The following is a 26,200-nucleotide window of genomic DNA, read 5'->3' on the forward strand; positions in this document are numbered from 1 at the left end:
AAAAATCCATGTAGGTATAGTGCATTATATTTCATCTGGCCACTGCCTTCACAAAAAACCCACACAATGCACAAGTCACTGCTGAGTAACATCTAAGACGTTATGCTTGTTGAAATACAGCCAATTGCATAACTCCCCTTTCATTAAAATTTATTCTATATGCCGCCATTTTCACCAATTGACGAGTATTGACAGTGGAAACGCCTACCTGCTAATCTACACAATAATTATGGCTGTTTGTTTGTAAATAATTAAGGTAAAACCGATTTATTCTGTTCCTTTGCTGAATTGATTTTGATCTCATCTGTGTACATTTGGGTCTCCTACCATTGTAGAAGAATATCGGTTTGTTATATTGCTTACCTTTTATACACATCGAAGTTGTGTTTTAATTATGAAGAATGTAATAAATATCAGATTAGAAAAAAAAAAATAAAAAAAAAAAATATATATATATATATATATATATATATATATATGAGAGAGAGAGAAAGTATGAAAGAAGAGCTTTACAATATAGTAGGAGAAGGAGGTGACATCACCAGAACAACATCTTTGCTTTATTATATATGACATAAAACTAGCTAGTATGGGGTTACAGTAAATAATATTGAATTATTACCTGAGTGGCATAGCAAAGGTAGAGGTTAAATAAGTACCAATATAGCTACCAAAGTCAAGAGCTATCACTACACACTATATACAAGCAAAATACATATATCTGTAAACTGTATACAAGGTTCAGACCTGCAGATAGGGGGATGAAACAAATTATGTGAAGGCAGGGAGAGCCTTACAGGATGGCATAGCACCCTGACGTTTGGTCTCAGCCCTCATCTCAAGATGTCGTCCTCCCAGTGGGTAAAGCTGTTTTAAAGGCTAAACAAGCTGAAGTGTGGCAAAGAGGGAAAAGGAATAATTACTTATTACTTTTAAATTATTTACAATTCTGAATATAATGGTGCCTTGGATTACGAACTTAATTTGTTCCGGGATCGCCCTTGTAATCCATATAACTCTTAAAGAGGATGTACGATCTGGTACATCCTCTTTAATATGACCCACAGATAGAACGGCGCCGTCACGGGGAAGCCGGTGCCACAGTCCGTTTTTTGAACCGCGGCCGCCCCCAGTGGGAGGGAATTCCCTCCCCTCTATAACGCTGCTCCTTTAGAATCAATGGAGCTGCATCATAGAGGGGCGGGGGTTCCCTCCCACTGGGGGGCGGGACGGCCCGTATCCAGTGCTTCAGCCCCGGCCTGGTACCCGTGGATAGAACGGCGACGTACATGGAAACGGGCTGCGGTTCAAAAAAAATCCTCTTTTAACCCTTTCAAGCAAAAGTCAGTAAATGTACTGACCTGCTTCAGATGCTCACTGTTTAGACAAACAGTGACCGGAAGCTGCAACTAAACTTTCAGCTGATAGCTGACAGTTTAGTGTAACTGCCACTGGACCCCCAAAGAGGGTCCAGCATCGGCAATTGCTGGCTTTGTTGGATCAGTAACGGTAATTGGTTTTGTAAAAAACACATAGGATTACATTGGAATCTCTGGAAAGAAAATGCAAATTTTAACTTTTCACTCTTACTTTGCAGTTATTCCTGTGAAATGCAGAAAGGGTTAAATAAATGAATGAATGTAAATTTAAATACTTGAAAGAGTGAAGATTTCAAAATGGGTTGAATTATGGGGGGTTTTAGTATACAGGCCTCTAAAATATACTCCAAAACTGAACTGGTGCCTAAAGAATTTCTGAGTTTGGAATTTTCACGAACATTTTGAAAATTGCTACTAAACATTTATGGCCTCTAACATCCCAAATAAGTAAAATCATGTTCACCAAATGCTTTTAAAATAAAGTAGACATGTTATAGATATGAATTAATAAATAACGAATGTAGTATTACTATTTTCCTTATTGGCAGAGACTTTCAAATGTAGAGAATGCGCTTTTTTTACATTTTTCACAAACAAATTCTACAGCTATCAAATCAAATTTACCACTAACATAAAGTAGAATATGTAACAAAAAAACAATCTTGGAATCAGAAGGATTGGTAAAAGCGTTCCCAAGTTATTGATGAATAAAGTGACACAGGTCATATTCATAAAATTTGCCTTGGTCCTGAAAGGGTTAAACCAAAGCAAATTTTCCCATAAGAAATAAATTCTGATTAACGGGTAAAACAAATGAAACAGGACAGATTTTGAGTTCATCTTCGGGCGAGAACGTGACTGCCAGGTCCCTTTCCCAGGCACTGAGAAAGGGAGCTCGAGTGGTATTGCTCAATGACATGAGCAGTGAATACATTTGTGACAATGTCCCTGTACTCCTCTCGTCAGACAAGACCCAGTGGTCAAATTCCGTAAGGTCAGGTCTCGAGGTGGATCCCATCCGAGAAGCACGTATGAAAGAGCAAAATTGATTATAGGTGAACCACAACAGGACTCGATCTGGGCTCTGCTCTTGCAAGGAATGTAGTGGAGGGATTGCAGTAGTTATGCCCAAGTGGTAAAGTCTGGGATTGTCTAGACTGTTCCATATCAGGAACGTTTGTTGGGTAAGGCCCGGCTCAAAGGCAGGATTGGAAAATAGTGGCGTCATAGGGCCCGGTCTATGTGAGATGGTAAAGCGTGTCACCTATTTATCCCATATGCTAAGCGTGTGTTTAGTCAGATCCGCCCATTTAGTTATAGACTCTCTATCCTCTCTGAGGAGCCATGGTGCAATTCGTAGGTCGGTATTTGTCAATAGCGTCTCCACCTCCACCCACCGTTTATCGCTATGCCCCCCCCCCCCCCCCCCGTGTCCAGTCAATGATCCGTGTCAGTGCTGCTGCTTCACGATAGAGTTTCAGGTCGGGCAGACCTGTCCCCCCCTTTGACTTTGGCTGAGTAAGGACTTGAGCACGGATCCTCGCCCTCCAGTTCCCCACGCGTACTTAGAGAATGCGCGTTGTAAGTGCTTAAAGTAGGAAGCAGGGACAGCTATTGTTTGAAAGACGTACAAGAAGCATGGCAGGACATCCATTTTCAGCACGTTCATGCGTCCAAACCAAGAAAGGAATCTTCAGTGGTACGCCTGAAGCATGTCTAAAGTCCTCCGCCGCAGTGGGAGATGGTTCAATCTGTACTTTCTCTCATGGCTTGTCCCTGGACTCCTACTCAAAAGAGAAGAGCTACAAAATCCTGTCTAGGTGGTATCGATGCCCCACTCTGCTTCACCGCATCTACCCTGAGATTTCTGATAGGTGTTGGAGATGTGGAACTGAGGAGGGCACCATTCTACACATTTGGTGGGCACCATTCTACACATTTGGTGGGGATGTGAATAATTGAAGCCATTTTGGGAAGGCGTCCTGAAGGTTTATGAGGCCTATTCAGGAAAGAAACTGGCAAACACACCTCAGATTGTATTGCTATCCTTGTTGCCTGGATCCCTGGCGGCACAGAAGAAGGGCATGCTGAGGCACCTGTTGGGAGCAGCGCGTGCGGTGATACCGTGCCACTGGAAGACAGAGCATACTCCTACTTTGCTTGAAAGGTACAGGGAGCTTAAAAACATCCAAAGGTTCGAAGAGCTGGTGGCCGAGGCACATGACCGATCGGATAAATTTCTGAAAATCTGGACACCTTGGATACTGTTTGTGGAATCTGATAACTTCACTGCTCTGGTACATTGATATGCCTTCGGTGATAACCCCGGGGTGGACTGCCCTTTCCAGTGCATCCCGTTTACATGGTTTAGATGAGTCAAAGTTCCTGCTGTCATATTGGTTAAAACCCCAAAGAGCTCTTTTTCTCTCCTACCTTTCCCCCCTCCCCCCCTTTTTTTTTCTCTTTTGCTTGCCCTCCCCTTCTCCCCTCCCTATGTTTCGTGTTTCTATGTATACATGTAAAGTTATCGTATTGTTAGAGTCAGTAATTGATACCAGGCTCGTGTCTACTACTTTTTTGCCTGTTTCGTGAACAAATTTCAAGGGACAGGTGGGCTGTGGTATTTTTTTCCTCAACATGTTTGGCTCCCACGCGCCTGGCTGTGAGAATTTACATTGATTTGAGGCTATCTGTATGCTAATTGTGTACCACATATGCTCTTGCGCACAGAATGTATAATCCTGTTTGTGTTTTTTTTGTCTTCTGTAATAACTTGGAAAAATTTAATAAACTCAGAGTAAACATAAAACAAATGAAACAAACATTTAGAAAGCTGGATAATGTAGTATAACAATCAGCATGTGGAGGATAATGTATAGTAAGTGCATAAACCTGAAAAGCAGGGCTGCTGTTAGAGGTCTGTGTGGTCCCATGACCACAGTGTGGAAGGGGTGTGTGTTCAGCATGGACCAATCAGGAAGTGAGAATCACAGAGCTGTGCAGGAGGAAAGTGACAGAAATCTTTCTATACAGCAGTGTGAATGGCTGAGTGTAGGCACATTATAGCAGCAGTGTGTATAGCTGAGTGTTAGTGTAGGCACATTATATCAGGAATAGAGAGGATGGTAAACACAAGGGCTGACAGAGACTGCAGGGAGGAATGAGCAGGGCATGTGTGGGCAAGGTTTAGCAGCACTTTGTCCAAGGAGAGAGGGGATACAGCTATGAAGATATTACCTCCACAGTCCTGTCCCCTGGTCCAAACCTCAGCGTGAAGTGGGTCTGCCATGATTTGGAAGGTGAAGGAGACTTCCTTGGTCAAAGTACAGTGCTGTAGACCACCTATGCAGCCCATGCCCCTCCCCGCCCGACTTTCTCTCCCACCCAGTACAGGGAGCTCTTAAACCAAAGCAATGTTCTTAAGCCAAATTACAATTTTGAAAAACTGTGAGCTCTTCTTGCAAAACGCTCTTAATCCAAGTTACTCTTAAACTAAGGTACCACTGTACTTTACCCATCATGCATCGAGATGTAGTATACACTTTTTTTTGTTGGAGCATTTGCTTGTGCTAAATGTCATCCCTTGATGCATAATGTGGTTCATATGAGCTGTAACAATCCCTGGCAATTGTTCGGCCTCCGTTAGTCTGAGACTGGAGTGGTTTCTTTTCATGTCTGCTAATGAAAACCCTTAATAAATAATAAACTATAATGAAATGTTTTGCTTGTGAGTACAGTTTTTCTAACATATAATATTGGTTTAGGCAAAACTGGAAGTCGTATGCACATCGCAGAAACATAGGATCGCCAGCCATGTCTTTTGAGTTTGAGGATGACACAGAGGAACAGATGTCTGACTTTGAGAGAGAAAACATTGAGCAGCTGTCGGACCGGAGAGTTGAAAGTGTGTCTCAAGAACCACTGTATGCAGTTCCTCATAAGGTCACACAGGTAAGCCTTTTCCTCAGCTATATAGCTGCTGTAGGGGACACTATTAAACAGACATTGAAGCCCTGTGGCTGTGCAACCTATAGTTAGCATTTAGGGACCAGACGATAACTGAAATTTAATAATAATGTGTTATGGTACACACAAGATTTATCATCTTCGCACCACCAGTCTTTGACTTTTTGCCAATGTGTTCCCTGCTTGCCTGAGGGGTGGACAGGGGGAACAGAGAAAGCATGGCCTTCTCCGCACCTGATTTACACTTGCAAGCTAGGGTAAGAGTCCCTTTACACAGAGAGATTTATCTGACAGATTTTTGAAGCCAAAGCCAGGAATGGACTTAGATACAAAAACATTTATGAGGGATTATGTGCACAAATTAAGACTCAGGGGCTTCTTATTATTATTTAATGGCTCAGAGGTATCTGGGTATAAAAGGTTAGGCTGGGTTCACACTACGTTTTTGCAATCCGTTTTCTTTTATCCGTTTTTGTAACAAACTGATGGAAAAAACAGATGCATGTGTGTGCATCTGTTTTGATCCGTTTTTCCATTGAATTACGTTATAAAAGGGTCAAAACGGATCCGTTTTTTTTTTTTTTAACATACACAAAAACGTTGTTGACCTAATTTTTGTGTCAGTTAAAAAAAAAAACAGATCCGTTTTTTTAAAATGGAATTCAATGGTAAAACAAATCAAAACATGTGTGACATACCTTCATCCTCCGTGTGTCCTGTGCAAGAGGGAGCTATGAGCAGATTAGATTAGTCTAACCTGCTGATAGTTCTCCTTGAACATTGTATCTCCTTATTGTATATTGTCTTTGCTCTAACTGGAAAACACACATATGCAACACACAGTGAAAGTATATTCATTCACAGCTGTGTCAGCACTTGGTTAAATAGAGCAATTTGCATTCACACAAACTTGTTTGTTTGAATCATTACCAGATGAATGGTGATACTGTGTTCAGTCCCTAATACGTATGTTTCAGAGTGCTGCCAGCTGGTGGTGCTCTGCTCATATGTGTGGAATGGTCCAAGTCACTGTGCCAAAGTAGGTGACAGGATAAAAGGAAGAAGTAAGAAGTGAATCAGTGGTATTTGTCAGTCCAAAAATCTTTTTCTTTTTATTATAATACTAGCCAGTCATATGTTCGGAGGGACACTTAGATTTCCCTCTTCATCCTATGGCAAGTAGGTCAGATGGCTATGACTGGTTTGTATTTTTACAAGTAAAAGCTCTTTCTCGCATTGGTGGGTACTGCTGTTTGACTTCTATGCATAGGCTTTCTTGATTTTCAGCTGACCACCACTGTGAACACCAGTGGTCTAGTGCAATATTAGGAACCTCTGATTCAGATGTGAGGATTGCTCCTCTTCCTTGTTTCCTCAATGTTCCTCCAATGTGATTGGTGCTGTTCACCAGTAGCACTAGGGATGGCGTTGGCACTGGTGTCCTGTGCTCTGTGCTGGGTTTGGTTACATCAATACCTGATCGCTCTGTAGCCCTGGGTGCTGTCATTGTGATGGATTACTGCAGAGATAAGGTGGCTGGCAGGGGAGCCTTTTTACTACTGAGCTCTGAGAGAGAGGTGGTCAGGAACCTAAACAACCGCTGTAAAAACACCAAAGTGCCTAGCAGGGAGACATGGCTACAAAGGTAATAAGAACAAATTGCAAACTTTCCTAAATTATAATTACCTCATATTATAGAGATGAGAACACCCCTTTAAGGTCCGTATCCTACTTCCATCCTACTCATGTTTTTCTGGAGTCTTGGAAGTAGAAATCTGGTCTGCTGTGTGCATGTTTTTTGCACTGGGGGCCCTAAGCTGCTCTCCAGCATGAGAGCTACTACATACAACAACCTACATCTCTGCTTCCTCCTTCCCTGTTATATTATGACTTGGACAAAGTAGGGAATGGAGTCAACAGAATTCAAACCAGAATTAACAAGCACTAAAACCACTTCAGCACTTCCTTTCCTTTATAACCCTTAGAGTCATAGTTTTCTTGTTATGAAGTATGAAACGAGCCAGGCCAGTCTTTTATGAAAGTTTTTTTTTATTAGAAATAGCTCTGCTATTAGTTTAGCTCTGCTTTGAGTTTTTTTTATTTATTCCTAAAGAAGCCACAAACACTAAAAAGGCAAGATGTGGAAAGAAGACAGTCTTCTCCAGAAGTCAGCAATTATCGAGAATCGCCAGAGTTTCACAACGCCGAAGGTATGAGGTGGGGAGGGTAGCGGTAATCTGTGTTTGTAGTCTTGTGACCTGCTTTGCTGGACATATAATTTAAAGTAATACTGTCTCTGATGGCCCGAGGATGCAAAGTCCAATATACTTCGCCTCCATGACACTGTTATGAGCAGAAAAAGGCGAATTAGTCACTATAATGCATTTTTAAATACCTTTAAATGGTTTAAATTTACTAAGTGGCCTTTTAACCTGACGCAATTTAGATGGTGTGCATATGGAATAACAGTACTGTATGTTTGACAGTGCAAAAATAACATTCAGTATTGTCACAAAAATCCAACATAAATATTCCTATACAGAGCTTACATTTTTACCAACATCCAGTGACCAAATAACAGCTATAATAAGAGGTACAATTTCTAAATATTATTTCTGTGCAAGGTTTTTTTTTTTTTTTTTTAACGGTGGAACTGTTGATTGTGAGAATAAATAGGTTCACACAAATAGCTAAGTGAGTAGATATGGTTTATTGCTTTGCATTCTGTTGCTTTTTTCTTTATAACAGTTAATACACTTTCACTATTCCCAGTAGGCTCCAGAATTATGTGCATCATGCCCCCTAAGCTGCGTTTACACGGAACGATTATCGGGTGAATTCGCACAATAACGATCGAATTCGAACGATAATCATACGTATAAACGCTGTGAACGATCAAACGATGAACGAAAAATCCTTCATTTTGATCTTACAACATGTTCTAAAATCGTCGTTAGTCGTTCGCAAAAAATTCGCAGATTGTTCCGTGTAAACAGTCGTTCGCCGATTTAACCAATGTGTGAGATAGGCTCAAGCGATCGCAAAACGAATTTATACATATACATATATATACGAATATATATTGTACCGTCTGAACGATGATTGTTATGGAAAAAAATTTTTACACTGACATCGTTAATCGTACGATCGGGACAATTTTATAGTTTCGTGTAAACGCAGCATAAGCTTCTTGCATCTTTATGTACTAATAATAATAAGTGTGTATGTGTTTAGTACGCATGTCGTTGCTCCTAACTGGAATGTGGTCTAAGGTCTCTTTATACCAGTCACTTGGTGTGAAACTTCTATGAAAGTGGGAAAAACCTTAGGTCTGAATTAAAAGTGGAGAACCAAAACTAAACAGAATGAATCCTTCCATACACATCTCACCCCTGCTTAATGTGTATTTGTGCTTGTTATGATCTTTTATTGGATCATACTGAGATCACTTTGTAGACAAGACATGAACCTCAGCTGCTGGACCATTTCCCTTTTTTAAATAGAATTTTGACTTTAATACTGAAGGGGAGGTTCTATACAAAGCATTCATAATAATGTACTATGGGGTAACATACTGTAACTGAAAGACTAAATATATTGATCTCAAGTCTGGAACAAGTAAGATGAATATCTTCAGTGGTAAGGAAGCATCAGTTGTGCTTAGAGATTAATTATGACTGGAGCCTTTTTTCCATATGCCTTGGACGGCTTCTACATGCACAGTTGATTGGACCTTACTGTAGATTGCTGTTTTTATGGCCAAGTACCTGTTATTGTTATGGTTTCATTGTTGTCCTATACACAGTGCTTATATGAGTCTTGCCAATGATTGACAATGCTGCTGGGTCCAATCACACTCTTTTCTGAACTCTCATTAGTCACATACAAAACCCTGCCTGTTACACAATGATCCTAACTGGGCCGTGTCCTATGTCAAAGTCACTGTTGTACAGTGGATAAAAATATTTTTATGTTACACCATGGAAAAAGCAATTTTGGGTTTTTTAAAACAGAAAAAACGCTAGCATTTTTAAAACTGCAGCTGTGATTTGGTAAAAATCTAAAGCACTATTTGTGATGAAAATAATTCAGAGAACAATGCTGTATTTGTTTGGACACAGTACCATTGTGGTACGCTTCCCATACAAAGTCAACCGCCTGCAAGTATATAATTTACTGCTGGTAGAAACTGTTATGACTATGATAAGAAATTACATAGTTAATACGGTTGAAAAAAGACACATGTCCATCAAGTTCAACCAAGGAGGGGATGGATACAGGGAAGGTGGAGGGGCGATAGGTTCTATACATATGCATTTATATTATTTTGCTCTAAGAACTTGTCTAGGCCGGTTTTGAAGCCCTCTACTGTTTTTGCTGTGACCAGATCCTGGGGTAGACTGTTCCACAGATTCACAGTTCTCATGGTAAAGAAGGCTTGTCGCCTCCGGAGATTGAACCTTTTTTTTCTCTAGGCGGAGGCAGTGCCCTCTTGTCCTTTGAGGGGGTTTTACCTGGAACATCTTTTCCCCATATCTCTTGTAGGGGCCATTTATATATTTAAATAAGTTAATCATATCTCCCCTTAAACGTCTCTTCTCCAGACTAAACAAATGTAATTCTTTTAATCTCTCCTCATAACTAAGATGCTCCATTCCCCTTATTAGTTTAGTTGCCCGTCTTTGTACCCTCTCCAGCTCTAGAACATCCTTTTTATGAATCGGGTTCCAAAACTGGACAGCATACTCCAGATGAGGCCGCACCAAAGCTTTATAAAGCGGTAATATCATATCCCTGTCCCGTGAGTCCATGCCTGTTTTAATGCATGACAATATCCTGCTGGCCTTAGAAGCAGCTGCCTGACATTGTGTGCTGTTCTGTAGTCTATTATCTACAAGTACACCCAGATCCTTCTCCATTAGCGACTCTCCCAGAGTAACTCCCCCCAGGACATATGATGCATGTGGGTTATTAGTACCCAGGTGCATAACTTTACATTTATCCACATTGAACCTCATTTGCCAAGTGGACGCCCAAACACTGTGTGTCTAAGTCATCCTGTAACATCTGCACATCCACCATAGACTGTACTGTACTACAAAGCTTGGTGTCATCTGCAAAGATAGAAACATTGCTGTTAATTCCATTCTCAATATCATTAATAAACAAGTTAAACAGAAGAGGGCCCAGTACTGACCCTTGGGGTACACCACTTATTACCGGGGACCATTCGGAGTAGGAATCATTGACCACCACTCTCTGGGTACGATTATTAAGCCAGTTTTCAATCCAGTTACACATTAAATTTTCCAAACCGATAGACTTTAACTTACCCATCAGACGTCCATGAGGAACTGTGTCAAACGCTTTTGCAAAATCCAGGTACACTATATCCACAGCCGCGCCGCCATCCAGGCTTCTACTTACCTCTTCATAGAAACATATTAGGTTGGTTTGACAGCTTCTGTCCTTAGTAAAACCATGCTGGTTATCACTTATAATACTATTAGCCACTACATATTCCTGGATGTAGTCCCTTATAAGCCCCTCAAATAGTTTCCCCACAATGGACGTTAAGCTTACGGGTCTATAGTTACCTGGGGAAGTTCGAGAGCCCTTTTTGAAGATCGGTATTACATTTGCCTTACGGCAGTCCCTCGGCACAATACCAGTAAGCAAAGAATCACGGAATATTTCATACAGGGGTAGAAAAATTACAGAACTGAGTTCCCTAAGAACTCTGGGGTGCAATCCATCAGGCCCTGGAGCTTTGGTTACATTGAGTTTGTTTAATTTATCTTGGACCATATCTATAGTAAACAAGTTCAGTACATTACATGTGTTAGCAGCACTGGCCCCACCCACCTCAGTACTGGCCCCACCCACCACAGCTCCATCCTCTTTTGTATATACAGAACTGAAGAACCCATTAAGTAACTCAGCTTTCTCCTGATCCCTAGTTATTAACTCCCCGTCGCCATTATTTAGGGGTCCTACATGCTCTGACCTTGGTTTTTTTGCATTAATATATTTGAAGAATTTTTGGGGTTTCTTTTGCTATCTATAGCTACCTGCCTTTCATTGTGAATTTTTGCTGCTTTTATTACATTTTTACAGGTTTTGTTGACTTCTTTGTAATGTTTAAATGCTACAGCTGACCCCTCTGATTTATATTTTTTGAATGCCCCTTTTTTCTCATTTATAGCCCTTCTAACCTCGGTTGTAAGCCATGTGGGATTGGATTTTAACCGTTTATATTTGTTACCCATAGGAATATATTTGGCAGTACAGTTATTTAATGTGGATTTGAAGATTTCCCATTTATTAGCTGTATCAGTATGTGACAGCAGCCGCTCCCAGTCTATGCCCTGAAGTTCAGCTCTTAACCCAGGAAAATTGGCCCTTTTAAAATTAAGAGTTTTTGCCCTCCCAACATGTTTTTCTTTTCTACACTTTAAGCTAAAAGTCACTATATTGTGGTCACTATTACCCAGGTGTTCATGGACAGTGACATCCCCAACCAGCTCAGCGTTGTTAGAAATAACCAGATCCAACAAGGCATCACTTCTAGTTGGCTCCTCCACAAACTGGTCCAGAAAATTATCCTGCAGGAGGTTAAGAAATTCCCTCCTCTTTGTGGTTTTAGCTGAACCGTGACCCCAATCTATGTCTGGGTAGTTGAGGTCCCCCATTACCACTACTGTCCCTTCCCGGGCAGCACGCTCTATTTGTCTATTCAACTGGCCATCTACCTCTCCTCAGTAATGTTGGGGGGTCTATAGATTACACCAAGAATAATTTTTTCACTCTTTACCTCCTTCTGTAGTTGTACCCACAATGCTTCCACATCATCACAGTCATCGCCCACTATTGCATCTTTTACACTCACTTTAATATCATTTTTGACATACAGACATACTCCTCCTCCCCTTCTGCCCACCCGGTCCCTTCTGAACAACGTAAATCCCTGAATATTGACAGCCCAGTCATGTGAGGAGTCCAGCCATGTCTCAGTCACACCAACCACATCAATGGACTCCTCCAGAACCAAGGCCTCTAGCTCCCCCATGTATGTGTGCAATTGGTATGACTAATAATTATAAGTATTATTGTATAATTGCGCCCCTCTCCTGACATTTTTGGGATTGGAATCCAAGAAGCAGATCCCCCAAATCGTATTTGGTATTTATACACATTTTTATGACATTTGTTATAAATCTTATATACATACACATACTTGGGGTGCCACTCAAATATATTTTCAAATTGTGTTGACCTTTTTCATGATAGACTAAGTATAGTGACACATAACCTAAGCCAGACATTGGTATGTCCGTTATAATTATTCAAGAGGGTCAGGCTCCTTATTAAAGGGGTAGTGCGGCGTTTAATATTTATTTACTAAATAACACACATTACAAAGTTATACAACTTTGTAATGTGTGGGTTATTTAAGTGAATGGCCCCCTTCCCCGTGTTCCCCCCCCCCACCCCGGAAGTGTGGTGCGGTATACTTACGTATTCGCTGTTGACCCCGGCTGCCATCTTGGTCGACGACGTCATCTTTGGGAGGACAGCCGGACCGCTTCAGCCATCCCTCATGCCGCGTCATCAGCTGCTCAGCTGCGATCTACCACATCACACTTCCGGGGTGGGGGGAACACGAAGAAGGGGGTCCATTCACTTAAATAACACACATTAGAAAGTTGTATAACTTTGTAATGTGTGTTGTTAAGTGAATACATTTTAAACGCCGCACTACCCCTTTAAGTATTCATCTTTGCTTCTGTAAATAGTGCTTTATTGTTTTTAAGGTTCTCAATAAAGGAAATCTCTTGGCGGCAGCGATAAAGGAAAGTGCCATTGCAATCTCTTGACAATGTAATCCACCAGCCAAATAAAGTGTTGTAAAAAAAATAGTTGGCTGCTGAAATGTGATTGCTGGTCTTCTGTATATAATATTCTTTGATGCTAGTTTTATGTGATTAAAAATGCTTGAGATTATTGTGTTTGTGTGTTGTCTTTTAGAATACAGAGTTGATGGGCCAACAGAGTCTCTGGTTCCTCATGGCAATTTGGAGGAAACCAAAGAGCACGTAGAACAATCGGTCAAATCAGGTAATTTAGGTGCCTGAAAAGTACTCCTGCTAGTATTTAGTACTTATGTAAAACACTGTGTTGTGCCATCATACAATCACTGAGTTTTCCCTTTAGACTTTATATTTCTGTGCACTCACATAGACGCAGTGTCGGGGTAAAGGCATCTCTCCCCAGTCACTCGTTCACCTGATCATTGTGGTCTAAATACTCAGACCCTGACTGATAAAATCTATTGACATGCCTCTGTCGCATCATGCAAAAAAGTTATGAAAATGATAACTTTCTTAGAACACCACATAAATCCACAGCAATGTTTTGGCCTTTGTCAAGCATACAAAACAGCGATAATACAATACTATATAATTACATAATTCAGACCATATACTGACCAATAAGATAGAAACACTGCCCAGTGTGGTTGCCCCCAACCAGTTAGAATCAAACCACATTGTGTAAATACATACACGAAACCGTGATAAATCCTGGATTCTACTAAAGGAATAAAATATAACTATATAGAAGTGAATCACTGTACATTTCACTAAAACACATTTAAAGCTTTTTTTTTTCTTTTTTAGCATACACAAAAACGTGGTTTAACCACATTTTTGTGTACGTTAAAAGGAGCCATTTAAAACAGATACTTTAAGATAGCTATATAGAAGTGAATCACTGTACATTTCACTAAAACAAATTCAAAGCTGGGGAAGCTATGGGTTTTCACTATTGGTGAATAAAATGTGTGCCCAGTTATGTGCCCATATCCCCTAAACTGAATAATTGGATCTGTACACACAGATGCTTCCCTGAAATCAGATGGTTTGCCTGGCATCTTAACCCCCATAGACTGTTAGATATATTTTTTTAAACACCTATGGGTTTATGTATTTATTTCATACAGATTATACAGTCCCTATTCCTACTTTATGTGTTAGGATAGTTCCACACACAGCTGTTTTACTTTTGGAAGACTGCCACTGTAGTTTTTGAGCCAAGATTAGGAGTGCTTGCAGTAGGAAGCAGAAGTATCCTTCCTTTATAGTTACCATTTCTTTTTAATCCACATCTAGCTTTGGCACAAAAACTGAGGTGTCACGTTTCCCCAAAACTGCCTTGTGTAAAACCTACCTGATGTAAGGTTACTTGTAGATCCGCTCACTTATTCTTTAGCTCACATTGCATTTTTGCAGTCAGTTTAAAGTATACGTATTATGGAAAAACGGATGCAATTGTGTGCAATCCGTTTTTTCTATTGACTTCCATTATAAAAAAAGGACAATGAAAACGGATGCTTTTTTTTTTTCTTTTTTAGCATACACAAAAACATGGTTAACCACATTTTTGTGTACGTTTAAAAGGAGCCATTTAAAACAGATACTTTAAATGGATTGCAAAAATGCAGTATGAACCCGGCCTTAGAGGTAACTAAAAATTTGAATGCCTTAAAGTGTACCTGTCGCCATACAAAAATTTTTGACATCTAATAGAGACATCATACTTAAAGCGTAACTATAATTTCAGTAGCCAAAAAATGGAATTCCTCAAATAAAAAGCCCACGTGTTACCCTTTAAAAAGAGCCCTAAACTGCGTTGATAGCGTGTACGCTCACTGAGATATCCCCAGTTGTTTGGCTCAGAAGAATAAATTAATTTTTCTCCTGGCTGAGACAAAGTGGGCGTGGCCTCTCCCTCATCTCCCTGGCTGCGTCCCTCCAGTCACTGACCAGCACCTTAGCAGATGTATCACACATAGCAGGATCAGATACAGCCCCAACATACAGTATCACAATGTAAGATTAGATACAGAGCCCCAGCAGATGGTATCACACACAGTGGGATTAGATACAGCCCCAGCATATAGTATCACAATGTAAGATTAGATACAGAGCCCCAGCCGATGGTATCACACACAGTGGGATTAGATACAGTCATCTGCTCTCATTACACTGTAGGATAATGTCAGCTCCAGCTCTTCCCCTGCGCTGCTCCTCACAGACCACACCCTCAGCTCTGCTTAGTCACCTCTGTGAGGGGAGGGGGGGAGAGCTGCTAGGAGGGGGGAGGAGGGTTTGTTTATGTTTCTCTCTGTGTCAGGGCTGTTATCTGATCCTCTTGTCAGAGTCCGTACACTCAGGACAGATCTGCAGGGAGGGGGCGTGTCCAGCAGGAATGCAGAAATGAGTCACAGCCAGAGAGGGCTATAAGGGCTTGATCAGCCTTATGTTCATTTTAGGTTATTAATGTATATTGGAAAAATTCTTATCATGACCTAAGCTAATTAAAACTAAATGGTCAAAATATTTTATAGTTGCGCTTTAAAGTCCAGCAGCATAATATTCTAAGTCACAATACAGATGCAAGCAATGCTGTCTTCCCCATTCAATAGGCAAAAATACATAAAAGATGACTGCATCCAAAAAAATGTTATTAAAAATACTTACTTTAAAAGACCAACCCATAAAACCAGAGCAACATTTCATTCTATATGTGACCTTTATCAAGCATACAAAGTGACAATACAGTCCTATATATAGATGATTCAGACATTGTATTGACCTAGAAGAGAAAACACTGACCACTGTGGGCTGCCCCCAAACAATCAGATTTAAATATACCAGTGATAAATAGCTATAAAACCGGGATTCTGCAAAATAAATAATAAATATTATAGTAGTGCATAGCTATAACTTTTACTATAACCAGTTCCAAGTTGGTGATATCCAAGACCAATGTGTCCAAATAAACAATAGATACAAACAGATTATTATTGAACATATATTAGTGGAATAGTTAAAACTATAAAATCTCTGCTGTGTAGGAATATTTGTCCTGAACATTTTTGTTCATTACATTATACAGATTTGTCTGTGGCAGCAAATCAATGGACTCATGAAAAACATCAAAACCAAGACAAAGACATACACCTACAGGCTGCAAGTCCGCACCTGACAGACAGGAACCTGGAATTGACCTCTCAAGTGGAGGAGCTGAAGCAGCAGATAAAATCCATGCGGGTCAAGATGAAGAATCTAAAGAATGAAAAGCGAGGTTTTCAGGAATTGTTGAAGAATTCCCAAGCAGAAGGTTAGCATTTAATCAATAAAATAGTGAAAGCCTTGGGTTAAAGGGGTATTTCACTAAAACATAACTTTTGAAACATATACTTGTTATTATCCATTCAGTCTCCTTCACCCAGTTCTGAGCTGATGCTTTCTGCTGAAGAAAAAAAAGAATGTGTAAGCTTTTCCCTCGGTCTCCCCCCTACTCCCCACCCCCTTCTGAGACAGCTGGTATAAACAAGTCCCCGGACTGCTTTATCTGCAACATTGTAGTTTCTTTGTAATGCTGGGAGAGTTGCTTGTTTACAACAGCAGTCACAAAAGAGAGGGGAAAAGAGGGGTGTTTTTAGCAGAAAGCAGCAGCTGAGAACTGGGGGAAGGAGACTAAATAGATAATAAGCATGGAATTAATTTAGTCTCACCATGGACAGCAACATATCAAAAGATATGTTTTAGTGGAATACCCCTTTAAAATTTTAGTACTAGAAAAAGGTGCGTGTTTGTGAGAGGACAGACTGTAGGTTGGGTAGGAAAAAAGTTATACAGCACCAACATACTCCCCAGCACTTTTTATTTTTCAGATATTACATGAACAAAATTAGGACACTGCATAATAAAATTCAGTTCAAACAAGAGACATGAGTCATGAGTGCCCTTATCAAACAATGTATAATATTAAGGCTATGTTCACACTACGTAAAAAACACGTCCGTATTTCATAACGGCTGTATTTGTGCAAATAACCGCTGTTATTTTGAAAATAACGACCGTTGTTTTCGTAAATACGGCCGTTATGAAATACGGCTGTGTTTTTTACGTAGTGTGAACCCAGCCTAAAACAGGTTAGTAAGCTTGTAGCTACAATATTCAGTCACCAGACAGTATCTGTGTGTGTATATACAGATGTAAAGTGCAAAAAGTATATATTAAGATATAGTTAAAAACCCACCATGCAGCCTGCTCGGACTGTACAATAATCTGTATCAAACTCTTCTTGCCTGGTCCAGCACCGTTTCTTAGGTCTGCCCTGGTGCCTGTGTTTTCTTAGTGATGTTGCGCTCTGCATGCAAAAAACACAGCAGCAACAAGAGAATAGTCTAGTCTAGCACCTGGATCCTATTATATCAGGACACTAGATGGTAACAACGGGATGCTCGCTGTTCACAACAATGTGCAAGTAATATAGTCATTATCATTACAAATAAAGGAAAATGCAGAAGTCTTTTAATAATACAGTGAAGTTCCAAAATTGTAACAGGGAGAGAGGTGGGTCAGCGACTGCCCATTTTGTGCCTGTATGGCACTTCTTCAGGCTGTGTACCTTGGACATCAGTGATTGGCTGCAGTGTGTTTGGAATATCATCTCTAGAGCAGACTGGACATGTCTCCAGGGGAAGTAACACAGGCAGTACCATACTGGGTGTACTGAGTGCCTGGCTCAGGGTGTACTGAATGGTGTTGCATACAGTACTGTGTGTATCACCACTTACTGTCCGGCCTAGTCAGTATAGTGAGCGTCACTTCATGTATGTGTCCTCGCTCACATACACTTGTCCATATGTCTAGATGTCACTCTGCTGTGCTCATGTTAGCGACAGAAAGAACTTGTATAACCTGGTGCATGCAAAGTGTTCCATGATTGTAAGAAAGGGTGTGTGTTTTTTTTCTTTTAAATACGGAGTTTTCCCAATTAAAGAGAGAGAGAGAAAAAAACAACATAGATTTCCCTGCTTCTTCTAGAATAGAATGGAAAAGGTCATGCGATTTTCCTTTGTCCTTCACATTCACATCTACTGGGAAACATCTGACACCTGCAAAAATGACAAACATGACAAATGTTTGTGAAATATGTAGCATTGTATTTCTTTTTGACTTCCACATTGCTTGTAATAGGGTTGTGGTTGATTATGTACATTTAATGTTTTTCTCGTACTTAGTGGACACAGCGGAGCTGGTTTCTCTTAGAGAGCAGGCACAAGAATTAGTAGATGAAAACGATGCTTTAAAAACTATGATACATCAGCTTAATGTGGAGCTGAGCCGCTATCAAACCAAGTATCGGCCGTTATCCAAGGAAGAGGTAAAGTCTGGTTTATTCATTTTATATTATAAGAAGTAAATGTTCTTCACTTAGGGGAGGTTCATGCCTGTATTCATGAATTGATCCGTCCATATTGAACAGATAAGCACAAACTGACTGCAGAATTATCATTTTCTCTTTTAATTGTCTGTTTGCATTTAGGCTTTAAAAACTGACTTTTGTACATCAGTTTGCATATCCGTTTATTCCTGGTTTCTCACTTCCTTCCACTTGTGTCTGTTGATGGACAAAAAAAATTGTGCATGAACACTGACAGATTTGTTGAAAACAGAGCAGAACTGATGCAAACGGAGAACAATGAAATTAATGGAAAAAAAATACTAATTTGGTCAGCTCTCCTAGAACACCATTCACACTAGGCAGGAGCACATTGCTATGGCTGAAGTTGCAAACACAAAAAAACACAACAGCTCACTGCAATGGCAAGATACAGACCCACTACAGACATGAAAATAGTTAAAAGCAGAAGAAATGAGGCTCTTGGTTACCATGTACGTTACAGTGGGAGTTTCGGTCCGCTAGGTTCCACTTCTCTTATCAAAACAGAAAAAAGAAACAAAAGTAGTAGAAAATAAACTTTAGGGTACACTTACATGTATTGTGTTTGCTGTCGATTGTATGCAGCAGATTTGTTGCTGTATAAATAAATGACTGTTCACAACCTAAAATTGGCAGCTAACACAGTATGTGTTAATGTACTCAAAGGCTGTGTTTTTTTAAGTATGCATTTTCTGTTTAACTCAGGGGACTTCCATGTTTCTTAGTGATTTCAAAATAGAAAAAAATGCAGTTAAACAGCAAAACTAGCTTTCCCATAGCAACCAATCACAGTGCTTGTTAAGATGTAAAAGCCGAGCTCTGATTGGTTGTAGTGGGAGCCAGGGAGTTCTGCTGCTAGACAGTTTTATCTATTCCCCACAGTGTGAGCACAGCTTTGAGGAGCAAAAATAATTAACTGGCAAAATACCCAATAATCTACAGTCTCTTCTTAGCACTGGTTATTTAACACAGTAAAGTTGTATAGAAATTATTTCAAAAAGTCTCCTCTATTTGGAGTCATTTTAAATAATGAATGTTATGTAATGAATATTACATATATAGCAATTACATGTATCTGGAAAGCACCAAGTAGCTAGATATGGATTCTGATCATAAGGCTGTTACATCTTAGTAAAGCTGCTTAGGCTCCTTTTCCACATTACACTAATGTCTGCAGATATATTTTTGAAGGGGTCTGCCAATGTTAAAGGTATTTTCCAGTCTAGGTCATAAGTCTCTGGTTGTTGAGTGCCTTAATACTGCACCCTCACCGATCAGCTGCCCTGTGCCCACATTACACAGTTAACAGGGCCAGGTTACTGAAGCTTAGCTGCCATTCACATAAAGTGACACCGTCATCCCCTTTTTGCATTATGACATCTCTACACAGGTGTAAAGGGTGCATTTTGCCATTTTCACAACTTATTTTATATCATACGTCATATTGTTTGTTTCAGTAAAAAGTGATCTTTTATCATCTGTGGATTATTCTACCTGGGACGCGCTTCATGGGCGCAATGACACTTAGCCACGCCCACACAACCACTGTAGGCTCCTCCGTGACGTCATAGGCCCTGTCCCTTTCTTCAGCCATTGGTATGGGTTGACCTAGAAGGGGTAGGCCTAGACCTTTAGGCCAGCCCATTCCAAGGGCAATTGAGGGGTCGGGGGCCTATGCAGTGATGACTTCACGGAGGGTGGGCCTATGGGGTTGATGGGGGTGGGCTAATTGGCGCTGTGTCCGTGAAGCCCCATTTAGGAGGCACAATCCCCAGATGATAAAAGATCACTTTTAACTGGAACAAGCACCATGACGTATGATATAAACTAAGGTAGGAAAACTGCTATATTTACCCATTACACCTGTGTAGAGAAGTCATAATGCAAAAAGGGGGTGACAGTGTCACTTTTAATAAGAGGTGAGCAGCAGTTAGGCGTCACCACTGCTACACAGTGAATGGACCTGGAAGCACCTGGTTCTGTCACTGTGTAGCCCACTGAAGAGTTGTTTGCTGTAGGTCCTCGGTGTCTGTACCCCATCAATCAATGGCTGATAAGAATAGCTCATCAGTCAGTTTTGCCTGGAAACCCCTATTAATCTAATGTGTATGGTGGCCTCTAGACTTTCCTCAATAGCTGATGTCAAGGGAAACCCTGTTGGCTGCATCCAAAGAACTAATAAATCACATGACTCCTAATTTTGCATATGAATACTCAGAAATACATTTGTTTCTAGAGGTGCAAATTTAAAACAGAGAGGTCCACTGGACTATCCAAAGGCCTGATACAAGAATTCAGTGATATCTGGAAACACTTTCCAACATTTCAGCAGTCAGACATATGTGCTGTAAATGCCCTTTTGCAGCATAAATCCTGTTTCTAATAATATTGTCTAGGTCCAGTATAGCTATGACTTTCTAATCCAGAGTTAATCCTACTGGAAAAACATTTTCTGCCCTAATAAATTTCACTATGTTTTCTATCAGCTTGCAGGGTGAGTCCAGTAAGTATTTGAGATCACATGGTCCCTCTAATGGTGACATTTAGGTTGAGGCTGAAGGACACTTCATCTCCGTAGTGTCTGTGATCCCTACCAGCCTAGCTTCTGTTTCTGCTTCTGTTTCCTGGCCTCATTCCCTATGCCGCTTATGCAGTGGGTTTTCAGCAATAAATAATGCAGAACCTCTCTGCTTTGAGTGTAATGTAACCACATATTTGAACTCTCCAATTCATTTTTGAGTCTTATATATAGCTTGTCAACCTCAATCTAAAGAAAAAAAAAGCTGTCAAATAATAATGGTAAAGCTAGTTGGCAGTATAGTATTCTTTAAGGAGATTCTGAATTTTTCATTTAACCTTCTCTGCTGCCAATCCATCTTAGGGCTGAGTCATGTCTGACAGCCTGGTTGCTGTGGATACACTGGATTTTATTTTCTTACTTTGAAACGAGAGGTACGGGAGTAAAGAACAGCATATAGTACAGCAGATGTTAGATGGTATATGAACATGTCAATTACAAAGAAATCAGGTGGGCATGAAAACATATGCATGATGGTGCTTCTTTACTGACTAGAACAAAGTATGTTCTATAGAAGTCTCAGAACAGCATTGACGTTGTGTAAACATGGCCTAAAGTGTCGCCTTAAGGGTGTGTTCATACATAGTGAGTTTGCAGCTGATTTCATGCTGCGAGTTTTGCAGCTAATCTGCTGCGATACTCCTGTACCCTTATAGTCTATAGCCCTGCAGCTCAGTTATTGGCTGAGTGGGCCGTCAGTGAGCAGGGACCCGGAAGCTGAAGCATGAGTGCACTGGGGGATTGTGGGCAGGTAAGAATTGGCTATCTACTACTTTTACTGGCAGCTAATTAGTTAAAGTGATATTGTTCCCCCCCTTTCCATACAAGGAATTCTCAGCACCATTTCTAAGCTTATATTCTGGACATTTAATATCTTGTCATATAAAGGATTTCTTTGTGGTCTCTCCCCTCAAAAATGCATGTTATTGTTGGTGGACAGTACCGTATCGGCAGGGCTTCACAGCCAACATGCCCCATATCCCGCCTACATTGGCATCATAGACCTACCCCTCATTGATTCCCCTCCACCATAACGTCATTACTGACTAAGCACATCCTCTCAGCCCTGTCATCAGGATGGGCCAACCCAGAGGCCTAGGTCCCACTCCCTATGTTCCGGCCGCCACAAAGGGTGCGGGCCCTATGCTTCTAGGTTGGCCCATTCTAGTGACACCACTGAGGCGGGAGCATGGCTTTAGCCCCGTTGACATCACAGAGGAGGACGGGGCCTGCTGCACTGTGAAGCCCTGCCCATATGGCACTATCCACCAATAATAACATACCAAGAAATCCTGTATAAGGTAAAATATGAAATATATGAATATAAGCTTAGGAATGTTGCTGAGAACTTCTTATATGCAAAGAGGGTGAAAATATCACTTTAAATATGGCTGTCACTACATTCTTGCAGCCAAGTGAAAATCCGCTGCAAGAATGCAAGGCCCTAGACTCTAATGGTACAGAGTATCACAGCGGATTTGCTAAAAAAAATTCATTTCCTTATACATAGGTGGCTTTTAGCCTAAAACAGGCATAACTTTTAGTGAAAATCTACACCATCTCAGAGCTGATATAGATTTCAATGATATTGCACAGGCAGCCTTATAAGCAATTGAATATGCGCCAAACTTAAAGGGGTATTCCAGGTTATTTTGATATTAATTCTACTGATTTCTCTTGTAATATAATTAATATATCTCATTGGTTTCTATAATAAATTTTGTCTCTTTCTCTCTATTTTTATGTAAGTCACGTGTTTCTGTGACGTCACCGAACCGGAAGTGTGGGGACTTTCCCGACTCGGCCGGCCTCTTGGTGTTTATGTAGTTAGAAAGCTAGCAGAGCTTTACAAACGGCCTCCCTGCACACGGGAGGTCACATGACACCCTGTTCCCGGGCGGCCTGTCAGTGTGAAGGAGGTCGCATCCACCTCCTGTATAATCACTAAAACCCTCCACCCCCTGCCAGTATAATCCTCCCGATGTCTCCCCCGGACCCCTCCATCCTGTGTATACAGTCCTTTTCAAAGATCTCTCACCCCATCCCCCGGTCTCGGCACCTCTTGCACTCAGCTGACAGGCTCTCTCTCTCTCTCTCTCTCTCGCTGTGTGTGAAGCAGGAGAGATTTCTTTCCTGCTCCGTACACAGTTCCTGGCAGCTGAGTTTTATCGGGGCAATTGACAGGCACTGTGTACGGAGCAGGAAAGAAATCTCTCCTGCTTCACACACAGCGAGAGAGAGAGAGCCTGTCAGCTGAGTGCAAGAGGTGCCGAGACCGGGGGATGGGGTGAGAGATCTTTGAAAAGGACTGTATACACAGGATGGAGGGGTCCGGGGGAGACATCGGGAGGATTATACTGGCAGGGGGTGGAGGGTTTTAGTGATTATACAGGAGGTGGATGCGACCTCCTTCACACTGACAGGCCGCCCGGGAACAGGGTGTCATGTGACCTCCCGTGTGCAGGGAGGCCGTTTGTAAAGCTCTGCTAGCTTTCTAACTACATAAACACCAAGAGGCCGGCCGAGTCGGGGAAGTCCCCACACTTCCGGTTCGGTGACGTCACAGAAACACGTGACTTACATAAAAATAGAGAGAAAGAGACAAAATTTATTATAGAAACCAATGAGATATATTAATTATATTACAAGAGAAATCAGTAGAATTAATATCAAAATAACCTGGAATACCCCTTTAACTGGGTTTTCAGGAAACAGTCTGTGTCCCTAATAGAAAAAAGTATGCCACTACCTACTGTAGATGAGTCCGAACACAAACTCTTGGCAGTTTATTTCTAGTGGCTTAAAAAGTTGGATGCAGCCCTTGGGAGTCATGGAAAACATGGATACAGCCATAGCCTTTATCCACTTTATTCATGTTTTCTAGGCAGCCTTAGGGCTACATCCATCTTCTTCAAATGTAATTAAATGTGGAGAGTTTGAGTTTGCTCATCTCTAGTTACAATCAAAAGGACTCATGAGCATCTGAGGAGATTCAAGCTTTCTACCTCCCTTCACTTCACACATTTGCTAAAAATTTTGAAAACAAAACTACATGGCAAACTGCTCATTTTAGTTGTTACAAGGTTTTATCTCGTGTGTGTGTTTTTGTTTTTTTTTACCAGCTATTGAATGCCACTGAACTACAATTGAGACTTCCCTATATCTTTAGACTGTGTACTGAAGTAGTGTGCAGCTGCATCACCCCACCACCACCTAATTTCTTCTGACAGCAGATCCCACGTTGGTCTCCCCATGGGATGTTACTCCATACTAAGAACACTTCAGAGTCCGTTTTCCTCTTTACCACAAGAATAAGCTGTAAATTGGGTTTTGACAGAATTTTCAATGATTTTTTTAGTCTTTTTAGAAAGTCTTCAGGCAGTATAACAAGAAGACCATACGTTTTGGTGAAAGCAGCAGTGAATTTGGCTTCTCTGTTTCTGTAGCGGAGAATAGTGTTTTGCACTTTGCATATGATAGAGCTACAGATTGTTATTGCATCTTTATAGTAAGGTGCGGTGCACTACTATCTCCTGTATATCCTTATCAGTCTATTTCTCTAGGACCAGTTCACGATGAGTAAAATCGACGGAACTCCACCTGCTTCAGTGTGACACCGTTTCTCTATGGGAGGGCTCACACGCCTCTGCTCCGCGGCTGTCCACTCAAAAAACTGACTTGTCAGTTCTTTGAGCGGAGGCATGTAAGTCCTTCCATAGAGAAAACGTGTCACACTGAAGCAGGTGGGATTCCGCTGTGGAGAGTTCTGCTGCGGAATTCCACCGAATTTACTCAGTGTGAACTGGCCCTTACTCTACAATGACAGCTTCTGTTTACTTTGTAATTTAAGTTTAATCAAATAAATGTTTTTTTTTTTTATTTATTTACGTATTTACTTCCTTTGACTGGCAGCAGTAAAGGGATACACAGTCCCCTCTGCAGCCTCTCTCTCCCCCCCCTCCCCCCCCCCCCACACACAAAGCGAGCAGTGATAACAGTCACTCCTCCCAATGCCAAGGTTACCAGACACAGCTATCATGTTGGGCAAACTCCCCCCCCCCCCCTTACTGCTGCAATAGGGAAGTGAATATCTAAATAATACGTTTATTTTAATAAGGTTATATGACAAAGTAATATAACTTTATTAAAGCAGTGTGTTAGTAAAAAAAAATTCTTTGAGTATGCCATTAATAAAGCTGTTGTCTTTGTGTCAGTTGTGTGGATTAGGCTCACCTCCTGAGACCTTATTATTCAGACCTCAAACTAGTCTCCTACATACAGACACTGGATGCGAAAATTTAATACAGACCCCAGATTACGCCAAAGGTCTCCCCTTATTTTCTTACATGCACAGTTTCCACGGCTCTCATCGATTTTATAGATAGCTTTTTATTGGACCTGCTCATTACCTCTTGAACTGGTTTCCATTCCTCTTACATCAGCAAAGGTTTAGCAAGTTTTGTAATAACTATGGATCATGACTGAGAAGCTGTATTGGCCAAGAAGAAAAAGACAGGCCACTTATCTAGCCTGCCTTTCCTTCCAGAAAAATCCATGTCTGTAAATAGGACTTGCAAAAATCCTTTGGTATAGTTTTCCAACTACCTTTAAATTTCAGGCATCTCACCCAGCTTTCCTTGGATGAGATAGGAATGTCTTGGGGTCCCATAGACATAAGGAAGGAATCCTAGGGAAATATAGCAGAGATCAAAGTAGCTTGATAAGAGTAGCAACTGGTATTTTTTTCTGATAAGATATTAGACTTTCTTGCATTGTATTATTCATTTATTCAGAGTTTGTTGAAACAATAATGACCATTCATCTCTTTACAATATTCTTTGTGGGATAACAACGTTAACATAGTTTTAAATTCATTTTTTTTGACCCATAGATTGTCACCCTTTTGTTATTTTTCACTCTCTGGACTGTGCAGCCTTAGTAATACATTGATAATAATGTTGTCAGAATATAATGTAGA

The 26,200-nt window shown here is 40.8% G+C and overlaps 1 protein-coding gene across 5 annotated transcripts in view; it reads left to right on the forward strand.

The window, feature by feature from the left end:
• CEP89 (centrosomal protein 89) overlaps nt 1-26,200 on the forward strand; it is a 108,972-nt gene that overhangs the window by 11,558 nt on the left and 71,214 nt on the right. For 4 of the 5 annotated variants that reach the window (XM_069966180.1, XM_069966182.1, XM_069966184.1 and 1 more), the window contains exons 4-8: nt 5,144-5,330; nt 7,459-7,555; nt 13,374-13,463; nt 16,305-16,529; nt 18,442-18,584. In XM_069966180.1, the coding sequence (XP_069822281.1) occupies nt 5,144-5,330; nt 7,459-7,555; nt 13,374-13,463; nt 16,305-16,529; nt 18,442-18,584 (742 nt within the window). The remainder of the gene's footprint in view (nt 1-5,143; nt 5,331-7,458; nt 7,556-13,373; nt 13,464-16,304; nt 16,530-18,441; nt 18,585-26,200) is intronic. The other variant, XM_069966181.1, reaches the window with a different exon arrangement.

This window comes from Dendropsophus ebraccatus, chromosome 4 (assembly GCF_027789765.1).
Source record: "Dendropsophus ebraccatus isolate aDenEbr1 chromosome 4, aDenEbr1.pat, whole genome shotgun sequence".
Lineage (NCBI taxonomy): Eukaryota > Metazoa > Chordata > Amphibia > Anura > Hylidae > Dendropsophus > Dendropsophus ebraccatus.